The 16317-nt window shown below is 51.1% G+C and overlaps 1 protein-coding gene across 1 annotated transcript in view; it reads left to right on the top strand.

The window, feature by feature from the left end:
* The window catches only part of EHD3 (EH domain containing 3), a 29600-nt gene extending 19384 nt beyond the window's left edge, over positions 1-10216 (top strand). Inside the window, exons 4-6 of the mRNA XM_060026877.1 lie at positions 3952-4364; positions 4961-5125; positions 9611-10216. Of these exons, the coding sequence (XP_059882860.1) occupies positions 3952-4364; positions 4961-5125; positions 9611-10138 (1106 nt within the window). The 3' untranslated portion in view covers positions 10139-10216. The remainder of the gene's footprint in view (positions 1-3951; positions 4365-4960; positions 5126-9610) is intronic.
* Positions 10217-16317: the final 6101 nt, after the last annotated feature.

Raw genomic sequence — 16317 nt, 5'->3', positions numbered from 1 at the left:
TACTTAGAAGTGCTTTCCTTCCATTCCACTGGAGCCTGGGGTCAGTGGGGAGAGCCCTAGCTCCCTGCAGGCTGCCCAGTCTCTGCTCCAGGTGCCTGCACACCAGATCTTCCAGAGGCAGCAGACTTGCTACCCGCAATTCCAGGACAGCCAGCTTCGCCATCTGTCTCCTGGAGCCTGAATCTCCCACCACCCGCTAGTCCATACCTTATGAGCCCTTGGGCTGCTGCAGGTGCTCAAGAGCTCCTATTCTGGGGCTCAGAGCCGTTCCCAGGACCAGTGAGGGAAAGGGGGCCTATCACCCTAGACGTCAGGGCAGAGACTCCAGACTGAGTCTAGGCCCTCCCTCCGCTATCTTGTTGCCATGGTTCTACCGTTGACCCCTCATCAGTCAGTCGTTTTTATTCCCATTTTCAGCTGAAAAAACTGAGGTTCAGACTTGCCTAAGGCCACACAGAGAATAAATGGGAGAGCCAACCCGTTCCCTTTTCCTTAATAGGTCCCGTCTGTGCCTTTCAGATGCTCCCATTCTTGGATACCCATAAGCCCAGTCTACAGAAATAATTAAATACCCAGCCTGGAGCCTGCTAGGCTCTGAATAGCCAGGATCGGGGAGGCTGAGCTTCAGAGGAAGCCCACAAAGTCATTGCTTGATTCTCATTTCCTCACAGCCACACCTGGGAGAAAGCTTCCAGCATTACCCAGTTGGTAATTGGATAGCCAGCCTTTCCAGAGCGTACAAAATTTGCAAAAGTGGGAGGGTGAATAGGAGGCCTCTGTGCTTCTGAAATCCTAGAAAGGTTCGCAGAAGCCATCTGCCTGTTCTCAGGAAGGAGCTGGCTTCACATAGGCAGCCCAGGGCATTAAAGACAGCAGTCCCCAGCCTTCCTTCCCCTTGTCCTGCAAGAGCTTCCTTGTTTCTAATCTCCATCCATCCTGCTGTACTCCCCACCCTCATACCTTCAGTCTTAGAAGCAGGGAATTGTGAACTGAGAAAGGAAACTCAGAGATCTTCCAGTCCAACTCTGTGGATTAACAGGCAAAGAGACCAAGGACCAGAGAAGGGAGGCTACTTGCCCAGGGACACACAGCAAATTAATAGCTGAGCAGAAACTAGAGGTGGGCTTGCCCGGGCCAGTGCTCCTCGGGTGACCCCTTCAGAGCACACCCAAGTCATGGAAACTGGTGCCTGGAAGGAGCTCTTTATAAAGGGGCAGAGCCATAGGAACAGCCAGGGTCACAGGCAAGCAGTCTCACCTGCATCCTCTTTGATTGGATCCTCACAGCCGCCCTCTGGCAGGGTCTGGTGGGTTCCAATTCAGAGACCAGAAAACTGAGGCCCAGAGATGACCTGTTCACTGTCCCTGGGATGCAAAAGGCAGAACAGGGCTGACATTTCAGGTCTGTTCAGCAAATGCTGATAGAGCACCTACTGTGTGGGGGGCACCATGCTGGGCACAGAGGAAGCTGGGAAGGATGAGCAGCCCCTGCCCCGCCCAGCTCCCTGTGCGGTGGGAGGAGGATAAATTCCTGGGTGAGCAGAGAGGCAAGGGCCTGCCTGAGGGGCACCTGAGCCAGCCGTGAGGACAGGAACGGACATGGGCCGGCCTATTCCGGCAGCACTGACCTGCTGCTGTCACTCTCCCGCCCCACCCCAAGCGGGGGCTGGTCCGCTTTTGCAGCTGAGGCTCCTCTTGCATGGCTGCTGCCATCTGGGGTTGGTGAGAGCTCAGGGGCCGGAAGCCTCTTCTCTGCAGCTTCTCTGGCCCCTTCGCTTCCCCCAGCCCGTGGAGGGCTGGCTGGAGTGCTGGGCTTAGGACAGGAAGACCTGTGTTCTGGTCCTGGCCCTCCCTCTGCTCGGTCCTGGGCACATCTCACCCACTTGCTTTGAGCCCTGTCAGTAAGTGCCCAGGGCTAGCTGCTGTGGCTGCACAGCCGGCTGTGAGCTGCTGCCACCAGCTGCCTGTGACCAGCGAGCCGGTGCGCTGAGCAGTGAGGGCTGAAATCTGCTGTACGGGAGGGAGGGAGGGAAGGAGGGAGGGAGGGCACATCGCAGCTGCCCTCCCCGTGGTCTGCACCACCACGGCCAAAACCTTGTCAGGCTAGATTTGGAAACAGGTCTCAGCAGAAGGCCAGAGGCCTCTGAGCCCCCTGCCCTCCCCAGCTACAACTGAGGGCACGCCTGCAGGTTCCAGGCGCCAAGGCAGCCAGGCCGTGACCTGTTTTCCCGGTTGGGGTGGATGGGGCCCGGGAGTGAGTTTGCCCTGATTTTCTGAGCCCTCTGCCCGCCCTGCTGCCCACGGCTCTGACGGACTGCCTTCAGAAGGTGAGAGCTGCCCTCCACCTGGCTGTGCTGAGGGAGACTAAAAATAGCCTGGAGCCAGCCCTGGGAAGGGAGGAGACGGGAGGGGAGCGGGAGACGGGAGGGGAGCGGGAGGCGGGGCGGGTAGGGGCACAGGTGCAGGACCGCTGCCAGCACGGCCTGTGCAGGGCCCCCAGGGCCCCGTGGCGGGGTCCAACCCTGACCCCCACAACATGCCAGCAATTTGGCTCTCCCCTCATCGCTGAACCTCAGGTTTCTCCTCTGGAAAGTGGGACTGTGCCTGCCTCAGAGGGTGGTGCGAAGGGGAAATGAGGTCATGATGTGAACTGAACCAGAAGCTCTGGGGTAGGCCCAGCCATCTGGGCTGTAACAGGCCTCTGGGGGATTCCGCTGTGCGCTCAAGTTGAGGACCACCGTTCCAGGCGAGCAGAGCTGCTTGTATCTGACTCAGTTGCAAAGCAGCTGCCTGATGACCTGCCCCGGTCTCTGATCCTCCTCTGTGAGGCAGGGCAGGAACTGCTGGCTTCTTCCTGTTGGCTGGGTCTCCCACTCAGTGGGGGCAATGAGCTTTGGGGCCCCAGGGTCTATGCCCCTGAAAGCCTGTGATGTTGGGACCCGGGGTCGTCGATCCCACCAGAGCCTAAGTAAGGGCTCCTACCTTCCTGCCAGAGGTGTGGCACTGGGGAGCAGCAGAAGGCCCAACACCTCCACCCTCATCCCAGTGCTGCTGTGTCTGGGCTGTGCGCCCTGGAGCAAGTCACTTTCCCTCTCTGAGCCTCACTTCCCCATGTACTGTCCTCTGTTTCATGGAAGAGGAGACTGAGGCACAGAGAGGTGAAGCTGCTTCCAGCTGTTAAGGGTCAGTGAACATGAGGCTGAAGGTGCAGACTGTTGGCATGATCTCCCCCTCCAGGCCCTCCCAGATCCACTGCTACTTGGGGTTGAGCAGAGCAGGTGCTGTGGGGGTCCTGGAACCAGCCTGACCTGAAGCAGCTCAGTGCCAGATAACCAATGTGTGGCAGCCAGAGGTCTGTCCCATGCTAGGGAAGAAACCCCTTGTGGTTTTAAGAGTTGGGGATTTGGGGGCTGCAGCTGATGAATAAGGAATGAAGCGAGCTTATGAGCAGGCATGAGAAGAAGTTGTGTGTCAGAGCCTCAGATTTCTTCCAGACCAGTGATGGGCATGGTCTGAACCATGGGACCTTGTTAAGAATTTCTGGGTCTTTATTCAAAATATATGTCCAGAGTTTCTTTTCCAGCAGGGCCCCTGGCTCCTAAATACAGTAAGCAAGGATAGGGGAGCTGGATGGTGGCTGTGTTTTATGGGGATAAGGATGTTAATAATAATAACTAGCATCTACTGAGCAGCTGCTAGGTGCTGGGCTGCGAGCATCTTTAGTGTTTAAAATTCTATGAACTAGATAGTATGCCCATTTATAGATGCAAAAACACTGACTCAGAGACATTTGGTAACTGGCTGAAGGCCAAATTGTGAAAATGTGGAGGAGCCGGATTTGAATCCAGATCTGCCTCCCAAGTCCATGTTATTTCTACTGCACCGGCTGCCTCCCCCAAAAACCCTACCCTCCGCCCCAAAGGCCCCGCCCCCTGACTCTGCTGTGTCGCAGGGTACGACTTTGCGGCAGTCCTCGAGTGGTTCGCCGAGCGGGTCGATCGCATCATCCTGCTCTTCGACGCCCACAAGCTGGACATCTCTGATGAGTTCTCAGAAGTCATCAAGGCCCTCAAGAACCACGAGGACAAGATGCGGGTGGTGCTGAACAAGGCGGACCAGATTGAGACGCAGCAGCTGATGCGGGTGTACGGGGCCCTCATGTGGTCCCTGGGGAAGATCGTGAACACCCCGGAGGTGATCCGGGTCTACATCGGCTCCTTCTGGTCCCGCCCCCTTCTCATCCCAGACAACCGGAAGCTCTTTGAGGCCGAGGAGCAGGACCTATTCAGAGACATCCAGAGTCTGCCGCGAAACGCTGCCCTGCGCAAGCTGAACGACCTCATCAAGAGGGCCAGGCTGGCCAAGGTGAGGCTACCTGGGGGGGTGGGGGGGATGGGCAGCATGGGCGGGGCCAATGGTTTGGGGTGGGGGGGGTAGCTGCAAGAGCTGCGGGGGGAAGGGGGGCAGAGCAGGAGAATGTGGTGTCAATGATCACAAGCCCTGGCGTCAGATGGCCAGATTGGACTCAACTCCACAGTTTACTGTGCATCCCGACCCCAGCAAGGCCCTTAGTTGTGCTGTGCCTGTTTCCACATAAGTAAAATGAAAGGGTTAGAAGAGTAAAGAACGGAAAAGCCCTCATCACAGTGCCTGGCATCCTCAGAAGTGCTTTGTACACGTCAGCTGTTGTTACTGTCTTCCTCATCAACGTCATCACCAGAATTTCCATCCCTGTTATGCCTTGACCTTACCCTCCCCACAATCTCACCTTTCCCTGGGATTCAGCAAAACAACATGCGTTGCAAGCAGCGGGAGAGAAAGAGGATGGAGACAGAAATAATTTCGGAAGTAGGAGCAGGAGTGGGGGGATTGATGGGAAGAGATGGGGTGAGAGCCGCCCTAGAGGAAAGGAAAGAACTGAGGTCTCCATCTGAACGTTTCTCTCCGCCCCTGTTATTCAGGTTCATGCCTACATCATCAGCTCTCTGAAGAAGGAGATGCCCTCGATGTTCGGAAAGGACAACAAGAAGAAGGAGCTGGTGAACAACCTGGCCGAGATTTATGGCCAGATCGAGCGGGAGCACCAGATCTCACCTGGGGACTTTCCCAACCTGAAGAGGATGCAGGTAACCAGGGTCTGGGGCCCCAGGAAAGGAGCAAGCCGGCTAAGCAGCCTGAGCTTAGAGGAGGCCACCCTTGGATTCCCTGCGTGGAAACTCAACCCAGAATCAGTAGGCAGGCCGGCAGATGGCCCTGGGTCTGCCCTTCCTGCTGGGCTGGCACTGGCCCAACAGGGGCCGTATCTGGGCCCAGGGAGAAACATGGAGCCCCAGCGCTCCCAGTGGGCAGCAGTGTTAGAGGATGTTCGGGGGTCTGATACCTCAAGTTCATGACCTTCCCCAGTCCTGGCCACCACAGGTTTGGAATCCCCACCACATCATGTGAAACAGGGCAAGTCACCTGACATTCTCCTGACCCTTTATTGCTTAAGTTTACCACTGAGCTCCTCCTTGGGAGCAATTTGGGACATAAGCCACAGAGAAGCAGAAATCTTCCCAGGAGCTCACCATCTTTGGAGCATACCATGGGCCCCTCTCTTGGGCCAGGGTCAGTCACACATAGTTTCTTATGTGTGAAAAGTCGTCTGAGGGAGTTATTTCATCCTCCTTTTAGGATGAAACAGTCCTCTGAGGTAGGCATTTCATCCTCCTTTTACAGATGAGCAAACTGAGGTTTACAAAGGTAATTAACCTGCCTACGGTTTTAGTAATGTTTACACAGCCTGCAAGTAGAAACCCCAGGAGTGTCCAAGGTCTAAGGAAAAAACTACCACACCATACTAACTGGATCCTCTCTGACCCTCTCTCTTTTCATCTACATACTGAGGCTACAAAAATACCACCTTATATGGATACTGTGGGTGTATATCAGATAATATCGTGGGCGTATATCAGATAATATTTGCAAGGCACTTAGCATGGCCTGGCACCAACTATGCTCTTAAAATGCAGTAGCAAGTTAGGTGAGATGTCACCAGTAGAGGAAGCTGCCTGATGAGCGCAAGGAACCTAGCTCTCTGCACAATTTTTGCAACTTCTCATGATTAATTCTCATGTAATTATTTTAAAATGAAGGGCTTCCCTGGTAGCGCAGTGGTTAAGAATCCGCCTGCCAATGCAGGGGACACGGGTTCAAGCCCCGGCCTGGGAAGATCCCACATGCCGCGGAGCAACTAAGCCAGTGCGCCACAACTACTGAGCCTGCTCTCTAGAGGCCGTGAGCCACAACTACTGAAGCCCACGCGCCTAGAGCCCGCGCACCGCAACAGAGAGTAGCCCGCACTCCCCGCAAACAGAGAAAGCCCGCACGCAGCAACGAAGACCCAAAGCAGCCAAAACTAAACAATAAAATAAATAAATGTATTAAAAAATAAAATATAAAAATGAAAAGTTTTTAAGAATTAGGAAATTAGGAAAAACTAGCAGCAGATGTAGTAGTAATATTGTTTTTGCTCTTGTTGCTTTTAGGGTTTCAGAATATCAGTATAGTCCCAAATACGCATTTTTAATTTCCTATCTAGTAAAATAAAAAGAAAGAAAGAATAGACATCCAAAGCATGCATTTGTTCATGTATGCATTCATTCCTATAACCACCTACCGGGAGCCAGTCACTAATTTCAGAATTGTTTCAACTTTCAGTTTCTCTTTGTATTAAGAATTTAATGATCTTTAAGCAAACATTTGGGGAAGATGACATTTGAAAGGGACCATATGACTTTTTAATGTGAGAAATTCTTTTGCAACATAAATGGTTTCACCTTCTCGCTTGTTTGCCTGTCTGACGTCAGTTTCTGTTAGGGATGCTGGATCAGTATGTAAATGGCTGTCCGGTGGGGGCATATGTGTGGGCTGATGGGAGCAACCCTCACATCCTCTGGAAGATACTGGGACCCCCTAGTTGGGAGCCCACCAAACACGCTTAGATGTGGACAGGCTGGGAGAGACAGGGACCTTAGGAGGTTGTGCTGAGGGCAGGAGAAAGGCTTGTCAGCTCCACCGTCCCCCGCCCAGCCCCCCCAGGCTCCCTGGTCCAGCCCTGCCCTAGAAGGGAGGTGAGAATGCCCAGGCTCACACTTGTCTTGAAATGTAGCCGTGGGTGTTTTCTGAATTTTTCTGCAGTGAACTCCGTGTGCTTGTCCTGAGACTGTCCCCTGTGCACTGGCCTCATCCCAGTGTCCTGAGATTGCTGTGGCCAGAGCCAGGGTGGGAGCGGGAAACTCTTGTCTTATCATTATAGAGGCAAAGGAGAAGCTGGATGCTTGAAACTCAGGACCTTTCAAAATGGCAAAGACATGCAAAGCGGAACATATTTCTTTTACTGTGTGCTGTGGGGGTCATGGGAAGTCAAGGAGGGGAGCTGTTGCCCGTGCCTACTGAGTCAGAACCCTCAGGGAGAAGCCAATAGTCACCTTATCTTTGATAAAGGAGGCAGGAATGTACAGTGGAGAAAGGACAGCCTCTTCAATAAGTGGTGCTGGGAAAACTGGACAGGTACATGTAGAAGTATGAGATTAGATCACTTCTTAACACCATACACAAAAATAAGCTCAAAATGGATTAAAGACCTAAATGTAAGGCCAGAAACTAGCAAACTCTTAGAGGAAAACATAGGCAGAACACTCTATGACATAAATCACAGCAAGATCCTTTTTGACCCACCTTCTAGAGAAATGGAAATAAAAACAAAAATAAACAAATGGGATCTAATGAAAGTTCAAAGCTTTTGCACAGCAAAGGAAACCATAAACAAGACCAAAAGACACCCCTCAGAATGGGAGAAAATATTTGCAAATGAAGCAACCGACAAAGGATTAATTTCCAAAATTTACAAGCAGCTCATGCAGCTCAATAACAAAAAAACAAACAACCCAATCCAAAAATGGGCAGAAGACCTAAATAGACACTTCTCCAAAGAAGATATACAGATTGCCAACAAACACATGAAAAGATGCTCAACATCACTAATCATTAGAGAAGTGCAAATCAAAACTACAATGAGGTATCACCTCACACCAGTCAGAATGGCCATCATCAAAAAATCTAGAAACAATAAATGATGGAGAGGGTGTGGAGAAAAGGGAACACTCTTGCACTGCTGGTGGGAATGTGAATTGGTTCAGCCACTATGGAGAACAGTATGGAGGTTCCTTAAAAAACTACAAATAGAACTACCATATGACCCAGCAATCCCACTACAGGGCATATACCCAGAGAAAACCAAAATTCAAAAAGAGTCATGTACCAAAATGTTCACTGCAGCTCTATTTACAATAGCCCGGAGATGGAAACAACCTAAGTGCCCATCATCGGATGAATGGATAAAGAAGATGTGGCACATATATACAATGGAATATTACTCAGCCATAAAAAGAATTGAAATTGAGCTATTTGTAATGAGGTGGATAGACCTAGAGTCTGTCATACAGAGTGAAGTAAGTCAGAAAGAGAAAGACAAATACCGTAGGCTAACACATATATATGGAATTTAAGGGAAAAAAATGTCATGAAGAACCTAGGGGTAAGACAGGAATAAAGACACAGACCTACTGGAGAACGGACTTGAGGATATGGGGAGAGGGAAGGGTGAGCTGTGACAAAGCGAGAGAGAGGCATGGACATATATACACTACCAAACGTAAAATAGATAGCTAGTGGGAAGCAGCCGCATAGCACAGGGATATAAGCTCCGTGCTTGGTGACCGCCTGGAGGGGTGGGATAGGGAGGGTGGGAGGGAGGGAGACGCAAGAGGGAAGAGATATGGGAACATATGTATATGTATAACTGATTCACTTTGTTATAAAGCAGAAACTAACACACAATCGTAAAGCAATTATACCCCAATAAAGATGTTAAAAAAAAAAAGAAAACTCTCTCCAGATAATCCCGAGAGCATCCTGATTAAGAGCTACTGGCTTAGGAATGACCTGTGGCTTCTACCATGATTTGGTTTTAGTTGCCCTAGGCCTCCATTTTTCCTTCCCTAAATAGTGATAGCATGTGATTTCCCACTTGCAGAAGGTCACGGGGGAGTGAATGAGATAATTAACGTAGTGAAAGCACTTCCAGCGTTCTTGAGTATAACCCTTATTGAAGTAGACACCCGCATGACTCAGTCTCAGAGGGGTACAGCATTCAAGATCCACTCACTGTTCAATAGCCAGAACTAACTTAAAGAGCAATTTAATTATAGTCATCCCTCGGTAACCACAGGGGATCGGTTCCAGGACCCGCCTCAGATACCGAAACCATGGATGCTCGAGTTCCTTATATAAAATGGTGAGGTACAGCTGGCCCTCTTGTATCCACAGATGCAGAACCCTCGGATACAGAGAGCTGACTGTATTTGCTTTCTAGAACGCTGGAGGAAATCCAAATGAATCAGACCAGTAATGGTTAAATTTCCCTTCCTTCTCCAGCCCCTGCAACGATTTTCTCTCTTGAAAAATCCACCAAGAGCCAACGTGCCTTTTTTCTCCTCCTCTCATATCTTTTGTGGATCTCCTTCCATTGTCTTCTGTCCTCACCTTCTTTCTTCTCTCTCTTTCTGCAGGACCAGCTGCAGGCCCAGGACTTCAGCAAATTCCAGCCACTGAAAAGCAAGCTGCTGGAGGTGGTGGACGACATGCTGGCCCATGACATTGCCCAGCTCATGGTGCTGGTGCGCCAGGAGGAGACACAGCGGCCCGCCCAGATAGTGAAGGGCGGAGCATTTGAGGGCACTCTGCACGGCCCCTTCGGGCACGGCTATGGGGAGGGGGCTGGGGAGGGCATCGATGATGCTGAGTGGGTGGTGGCCAGGGACAAACCCATGTACGATGAGATCTTCTACACCCTGTCCCCGGTGGATGGCAAGATCACGGGCGCCAATGCCAAGAAGGAGATGGTGCGCTCCAAGCTGCCCAACAGCGTGCTGGGTAAGATCTGGAAGCTGGCCGACATCGACAAGGATGGCATGTTGGATGACGAGGAGTTCGCACTGGCCAACCACCTCATCAAGGTGAAGCTGGAGGGCCATGAGCTGCCCAACGAGCTGCCCGCCCACCTCATACCCCCGTCCAAGAGGAAAGCCACCGAGTGATGGGGGGCGGGGAGGTCCAGAGCAGGCAGGAGTTAGAGGAGATGGGAGAGGCGATCACACACACACACACACACACACACACACGTTGGGAACAGCACTGCGGATAAGGGGACAGTGATCCCTAGGTCTCCAGGTGGATCTTCGTGTGGACACATCTCCAAGTTCTCGGCGTTGCCTGAGGCACCGGAGCGCTCCCAGGGTCCCGGGTATCAAGCCTAGGTCTCCATTCCTCTTTCCCTCCCCTATTCCACTGCCCAGAGACCCGCCTTCTCCCACAGAGGGGGCAGTTCACTCACCCACAGATGGCCCACCTACCTCCAGATTCCCCGGACTCAGAGCATATGGAAAAGGCTTCTCACTTAATAGACAATCCACTTTTTTTCTGTGCTTTCTCCCCCCTCTTTGGCTTCCTCATATGAAGTCTGCTCTGGGGCCAGGAGATGGGAGGGGAGGGGAGCTGTGGCAGGGAGGGGAGGGGAGGAGGGAAGCGTCCTCAGCGAACCAAGCCCCAGACTTGAAGACACGTGGCCCCGAGCCCTGTTCTCTCCCAGGCTTAGGCTCTGACTGCCTTGGCAGGCCTGGCTTTGAAACCTGCTTGCGCTTCACTTCAAAGAATCCCAGAACCAGAGAGAGAAGGGAAAAACTCGGCGGGAAAGAAAGCAAAGAAACTGTTCTGTCATCCTCTGCTCTCATAGCCAGTCAAGGTGGGTTTTATTCCACAGATTCTGGGACATTCATATTTTTTCCCACCTGGCCTCTATGTACCGATGCTTGTACTCGCCTCACATTTATCCAGCCTCTTCTGAGTGCCAGGAGCTGTGTTAGGCACTTTATATACATTATCCCACGTGGTCCTCACCACGCTCCGAGGAAGTATGTGTTAGTCCCTCCAATTTGCAGAGAGGAGCCTGAGACTCGAGTTCAGGTGACCCTCCCAGGGTCACAGAACTCACATGTGATAGGGCAAGGGCCACAGACGCTGCCCTCTGCTGGGATGATGTGCGGGATCCCAGCGTTTCTGGCTGATGATAGACCGCGGCAGATAAGCTGAGCACACAGCCCCCTCGTGGCCTCCCGGAGCGGGCTGGCGAGGGAGAAGGGCCAGCCAGCATCTGGTGGCCCATCAGTCTGGCCATCTGTCACAGCACAGAAGCAAACCGTGCCTTCCGGCGACGCTCCCCATGTTCCTAAAATCGCAGAAGCCCGACAGCACCAGCGGGAGAGTGGGCTGGCCTGTTGGGTGCTGTTTGCCTCTGTCTCTGCTCTGCCTCCCACCCAGTAGCCTGAATCATCCCAGCTCAAATGCAGCCACCAACTCTTATCCAGTGGGACCTCCTGCTGATTCTCTGAAGGCCAGTTTGGGAGGTCTAAGGTCGTGTTCCCTGCAGGACCCCCGGGAGTCCGCGGTGTCCTCGGCAAATCCCCACCGTTCTCGGTGCCCTACAGGCTTCCTCATGGTCTCTCCCCTGGCTTGCTTCGCGGCCACTGACTCAGTCACTTTGTATGCCATGCTCCTACTGTGATGGAAAACGAAAACAAGTATAACTTATTTTGTATCTATGTTGAGACTATATAGAGAATATTCTGTGTATCTACGATGTGCTTACTACTGCAGTGCATTTGTCCTCAGTGTTCATGTTAATATAGCACATTTATCCTTTGGTACACGCTTGGCCGCAGAGCATCATTCCGTGGGAGGCTGAGGAGAGGAGCTGGACTCTTACTCGGGCATCTTGGGCAGAGGATCGGGGCCGCCCATAGCCAGCATCCACGAGTAGCGTCCCATTGGCCTGGTGCCTCTCCAGGCCCGTTGCCCTGGTGGAACCCCACTGACACTCTGGACGGAAGATGGTCCCCAACTCCTGGGGTTCCTTCTGCATCCGTACATTTCTCTTTCTCATGAAATGAACACCAAAGGAAAACCAAGGCAGAGAGGTCTGACCTCCTCTAACTCAAGGGCCAAGCCCAGCAAAGGGACCATTTCTCACCTCTTCGCCTTTACTTGAGCCGAAGGAGAAATGGGAAGGAGACAGCAGAGGGAGGGGAGGTTTCTGTCATTATTTTAGATAAAAGGGGGTGTCTGTCCCCTCACCCCAACGCCTCGTGGACACATGTGCCACCTTCCTGCCTGTCTCCCCTCCCTTCCTCAGGACTCCACCCCGGAGAGATCTGGGAGGCATGTGGGAGTTCGTGTTGCCATCTGCTGAGAAAGAGAGATGGGGCTTGAGGCCCCTCCCCACGGGTGAGGGGACAGATGAGGGACACTTCCTCTGGGGCTGTCCCTCTGCCCCTGCTGCCTCGACCTACTGACCTCTTGTGGGCTCTGGGGGCCTGCAGAGATCCCCTGCCTCAGCCTCGAAAACATGTAATGTGGACAGCAGAGCCACGTCACAGCAGTCTCACCAGCAAGAACCCCCAGAGGCTCCGCTGGCCTGTCGCTCCTTCCCCCAAACTCAGCCTGGGCCACAGAAATGCTCAGACAGGAAGAGCCACGCCCTCTGCCCCTGTGTCCAGAAAGCCTGTCCCTGGCACCTGAGGACTAAGCCATGACCAAAGCCCAGTCACGTACAGGGGACGCTGCTGCCACAGCAGGGCCTGGCCTCCGTTTTCAGGGTGGGAAGAGGTTTCCCTGAGTCACCCCACTCCCATTTGTCCCTTCTGTTCCAAGAATCTACATTTATGTGTTGGCTGGTCAGAATTAGCACAGCCATGTGGGGGGAATAGGCTTATTTCCCCTATGAGATGTTAACTAGCCTCTATACATATTCAATCTTTTATTCTTTAATTTGTCCATCCATCCATTTATCCATCAAGTCATCGTTTCATTCAGAAGACACTGAGAATCTCCTGCAGAAAAGGCCCTAAGATGAGGTTCATACATCCATTGAGCCATTCAAAAACACTTGATAAATGCCGCTTGCGCAGGGGGCAAGTCCTAGACGGAGCCAATCAGATTCCAGCTCTCGAAGAGCTCACAGCCTAATTGGGGAAGTGAGACATTTACACAAACATCGATAATACAATGAGGGACCATGACAGGTCCTGGGATGGGGGAGTGCCGGAAAAGTGGAGGCTCACGAGAGTCAGAAATGACCTCCAACTGGAGAGAAGGTGGTCAGAGAAAGCCTGGGGCAAGGGTGGGGCACTTGAGCTGAACCCGAAACATTCTGGAGTCTGCCTCTTGTGCCCATCTCTCTTCTCTAATCCAAGGAAGACAGCATTTTTATACAAAAGTAAACACACCGCATTCCCAGCCCACAAAATCATGACTGACTCGGAACCGCTGATGTATTTGAGGAAAAGCATGATGAGAATTTTGTCCCTGGGGACTGTGCTGGTTTTTTCACAGGCCATTTCAACTAAAAATTTTATCAGTATCTTTCAAGTTGAAATTTTCAGTGCTTGGAGAAAAAGAAAAATGGTAACAGGGATGGTAAGTTATCCCAGCTGGAGCCATGAGGGAAATGGAGGTTGTAAGGGACATGGCTCTCCGCTCGACCTCCCCCTGGAGGTCATTGATGCTGTTCCCCACAGTGTGGTTCTCAGGTCCTTCTGGCACAGGGAGGACCGAACTTTCTACTCCTTTAAAGTTAAGGAAAACGTAAATAAGACGGAAAGACAACCCTTAGAATGGGAGAAAATATTTGCAAATGAAGCAACCGACAAAGGATTAATCTCCAAAATTTACAAGCAGCTCAATATCAAAAAAACAAACAACCCAATCCAGAAATGGGCAGAAGACCTAAATAGACATTTCTCCAAAGAACATATACAGACTGCCAACAAACACATGAAAGAATGCTCAACGTCACTAATCGTTAGAGAAATGCAAATCAAAAGTACAATGAGGTATCACCTCACACTGGTCAGAATGGCCATCATCAAAAAATCTACACATAATAAATGCTGGAGAGGGTGTGGAGGAAAGGGAACCCTCTTGCACTGGTGGTGGGAATGTAAATTGATACAGCCACTATGGAGAACAGTATGGAGGTTCCTTAAAAAACTAAAAATAGAACTACCATATGACCCAGCAATCCCACTACTGGGCATATACCGTGAGAAAACCATAATTCAAAAAGAGTCATGTACCACAATGTTCACTACAGCTCTATTTACAATAGCCAGGACATGGAAGCAACCTAAGTGTCCATCGACAGATGAATGGATAAAGAAGATGTGGCACATACATACAATGGACTATTACTCAGCCATAAAAAGAAAGGAAATTGAGTTATTTGTAGTGAGGTGGATGGACCTAGAGTCTGTCATACAGAGTGAAGTAAGTCAGAAAGAGGAAAACAAATACCGTATGCTAACACATATATATGGAATCTAAAAAAAAAAAAAAAGGTTCTGAAGAACCTAGGGGCAGGACAGGAATAAACTTGAGGACCCAGGGAGGGGGAAGGCTAAGCTAGGACGAAGTGAGAGAGTGGCATGGACATATATACACTATCAAATGTAAAATAGATAGCTAGTGGGAAGCAGCCGCATAGCAAGGGAGATCAGCTTGGTGCTCTGTGACCACCTAGAGGGGTGGGATAGGGAGGGTGGGAGGGAGACGCAAGGGTGAGGAGATATGGGGATATATGTATATGTATAGCTGATTCACTTTGTTATAAAGCAGAAAGTAACACACCATTGTAAAGCAATTAGACTCCAGTAAAAATGTTAAAAAAAAAAAAAAAAAAGGTGAGCTGCATGACTTGCTTTGGCTCGCGAGATATGGTGGTCGGCGACGTGTCCCCTCCTGGCGGAAACAAGCATGCGGTTTGCCACATTCTGCTTCCCTTGCCTGGTCGGGAATGCACGTGGGAGCCTTAGTGAGCCCAAGTTCCTGGGTCACTCTGAAATCCCTTACCAATCTGCACTGGACAGGTGGCACGAGCAAGATGTGAACTCTAGTGATTTTAATTTTAAGCCGCTGACAGTCATGGGCTATTTATCACCCAGCATCACCGAGACTATCAGAGCCAAAATACCTGCTAAGTTCTTCCAAAAGTTTAGTCCATTGAGTAAGTGTAAAGGAAAGTCTTCTAGGAGATTGAGTTTCTGCTTTCTCCAGAACCAAGTTCACCTGAAGCTCAAGGCTTAAGTGATTTACACAAAGTCTTTTAGTGTCTGAGCCACATTCTGCAATGTCCCAGCCCCAGCCCTTCCATATCGCTTTTTAAGCCAGAGAACTTTGCACTAATGGAGGCAAATGCTGATAGGCCCTGTCTTCTTTCTGTGATAATATAGATTCTGGGGATTGAATGGGCATTTGTCTGCCTAGAGCTAAACAGAGAGTGCACGGGTTGGAGAGAGAAGAACTACAATCCCCAGACTCCCTTGCAGCCAGGCTCAGGATGTGGTTTAGGTCTGCCAACCAGATGTACTCCTGGGAGAGTTTACTGAAGCAGATCATGCCAGAGGTGGACCCAGCAGCTAACACAGAAGCTTCCTGACTTCACAGCTTCCTTTTCATGCTCAAGAAGCTAGAGGCCTTCCTTGTGAGGTCAGATGAAGCAGTGGCCTGCACTAGTGACAGCGCAGCAAATGATCGTATGCCACCTAACCAGAGGGCCTGAGCGCTGCTGAGACGTGCAGACGGGGCGCAGGCTGCAACAGGGCAGGCTTCCTGGAGGGGTGTGTGGGGGTGTGTGTGTATGTGTGTGCTGGGAGGATACCCTGAAGTGGTTCTTGCAGGATAAGTGAGGAAGGGAGGGGATCACTCTCCAGAGAGAGTGATGACTGGGGAATTTTCAAAGTAATAATCCCTTTCTAAGAATCCAGGGGGTACGAACGTGTGTACTTCGAATACTTGAGACTATGAAATAAGGAAATGGTAAAAAAAATAGCAGTTCTATCTCCTCCCTTAGAATTTCATGGGGAGAGTTTCCCCCAACCCCTTCCCAGGAAACGTCACTAAAGCATATTAGCGACAACCATGGCCTGAGGGCTGGTCAGCATGTACACACCTCATTACCCAGAGAAGACGTGGAAAGTGCAAGGACTGCGGCTCAGGCTACCTGAGCTCCAGCATCAGGAGAAGCCATGCGGCCTCTCTGTGCCTCCGTTTACTTTTCCCCTAAGTAGGGATCATTTCAGTTTTGGGGAGGTACTGTGAAAATACAAAGAGACAACAGGTGGGAAAGCTCACAGTAACATAAATGCTGCACACGTGAGTTTTGTTG

The sequence above is a fragment of the Delphinus delphis genome, chromosome 12, assembly GCF_949987515.2.
Source record: "Delphinus delphis chromosome 12, mDelDel1.2, whole genome shotgun sequence".
Lineage (NCBI taxonomy): Eukaryota > Metazoa > Chordata > Mammalia > Artiodactyla > Delphinidae > Delphinus > Delphinus delphis.
This window is presented reverse-complemented; position numbering and strand designations above follow the sequence as displayed.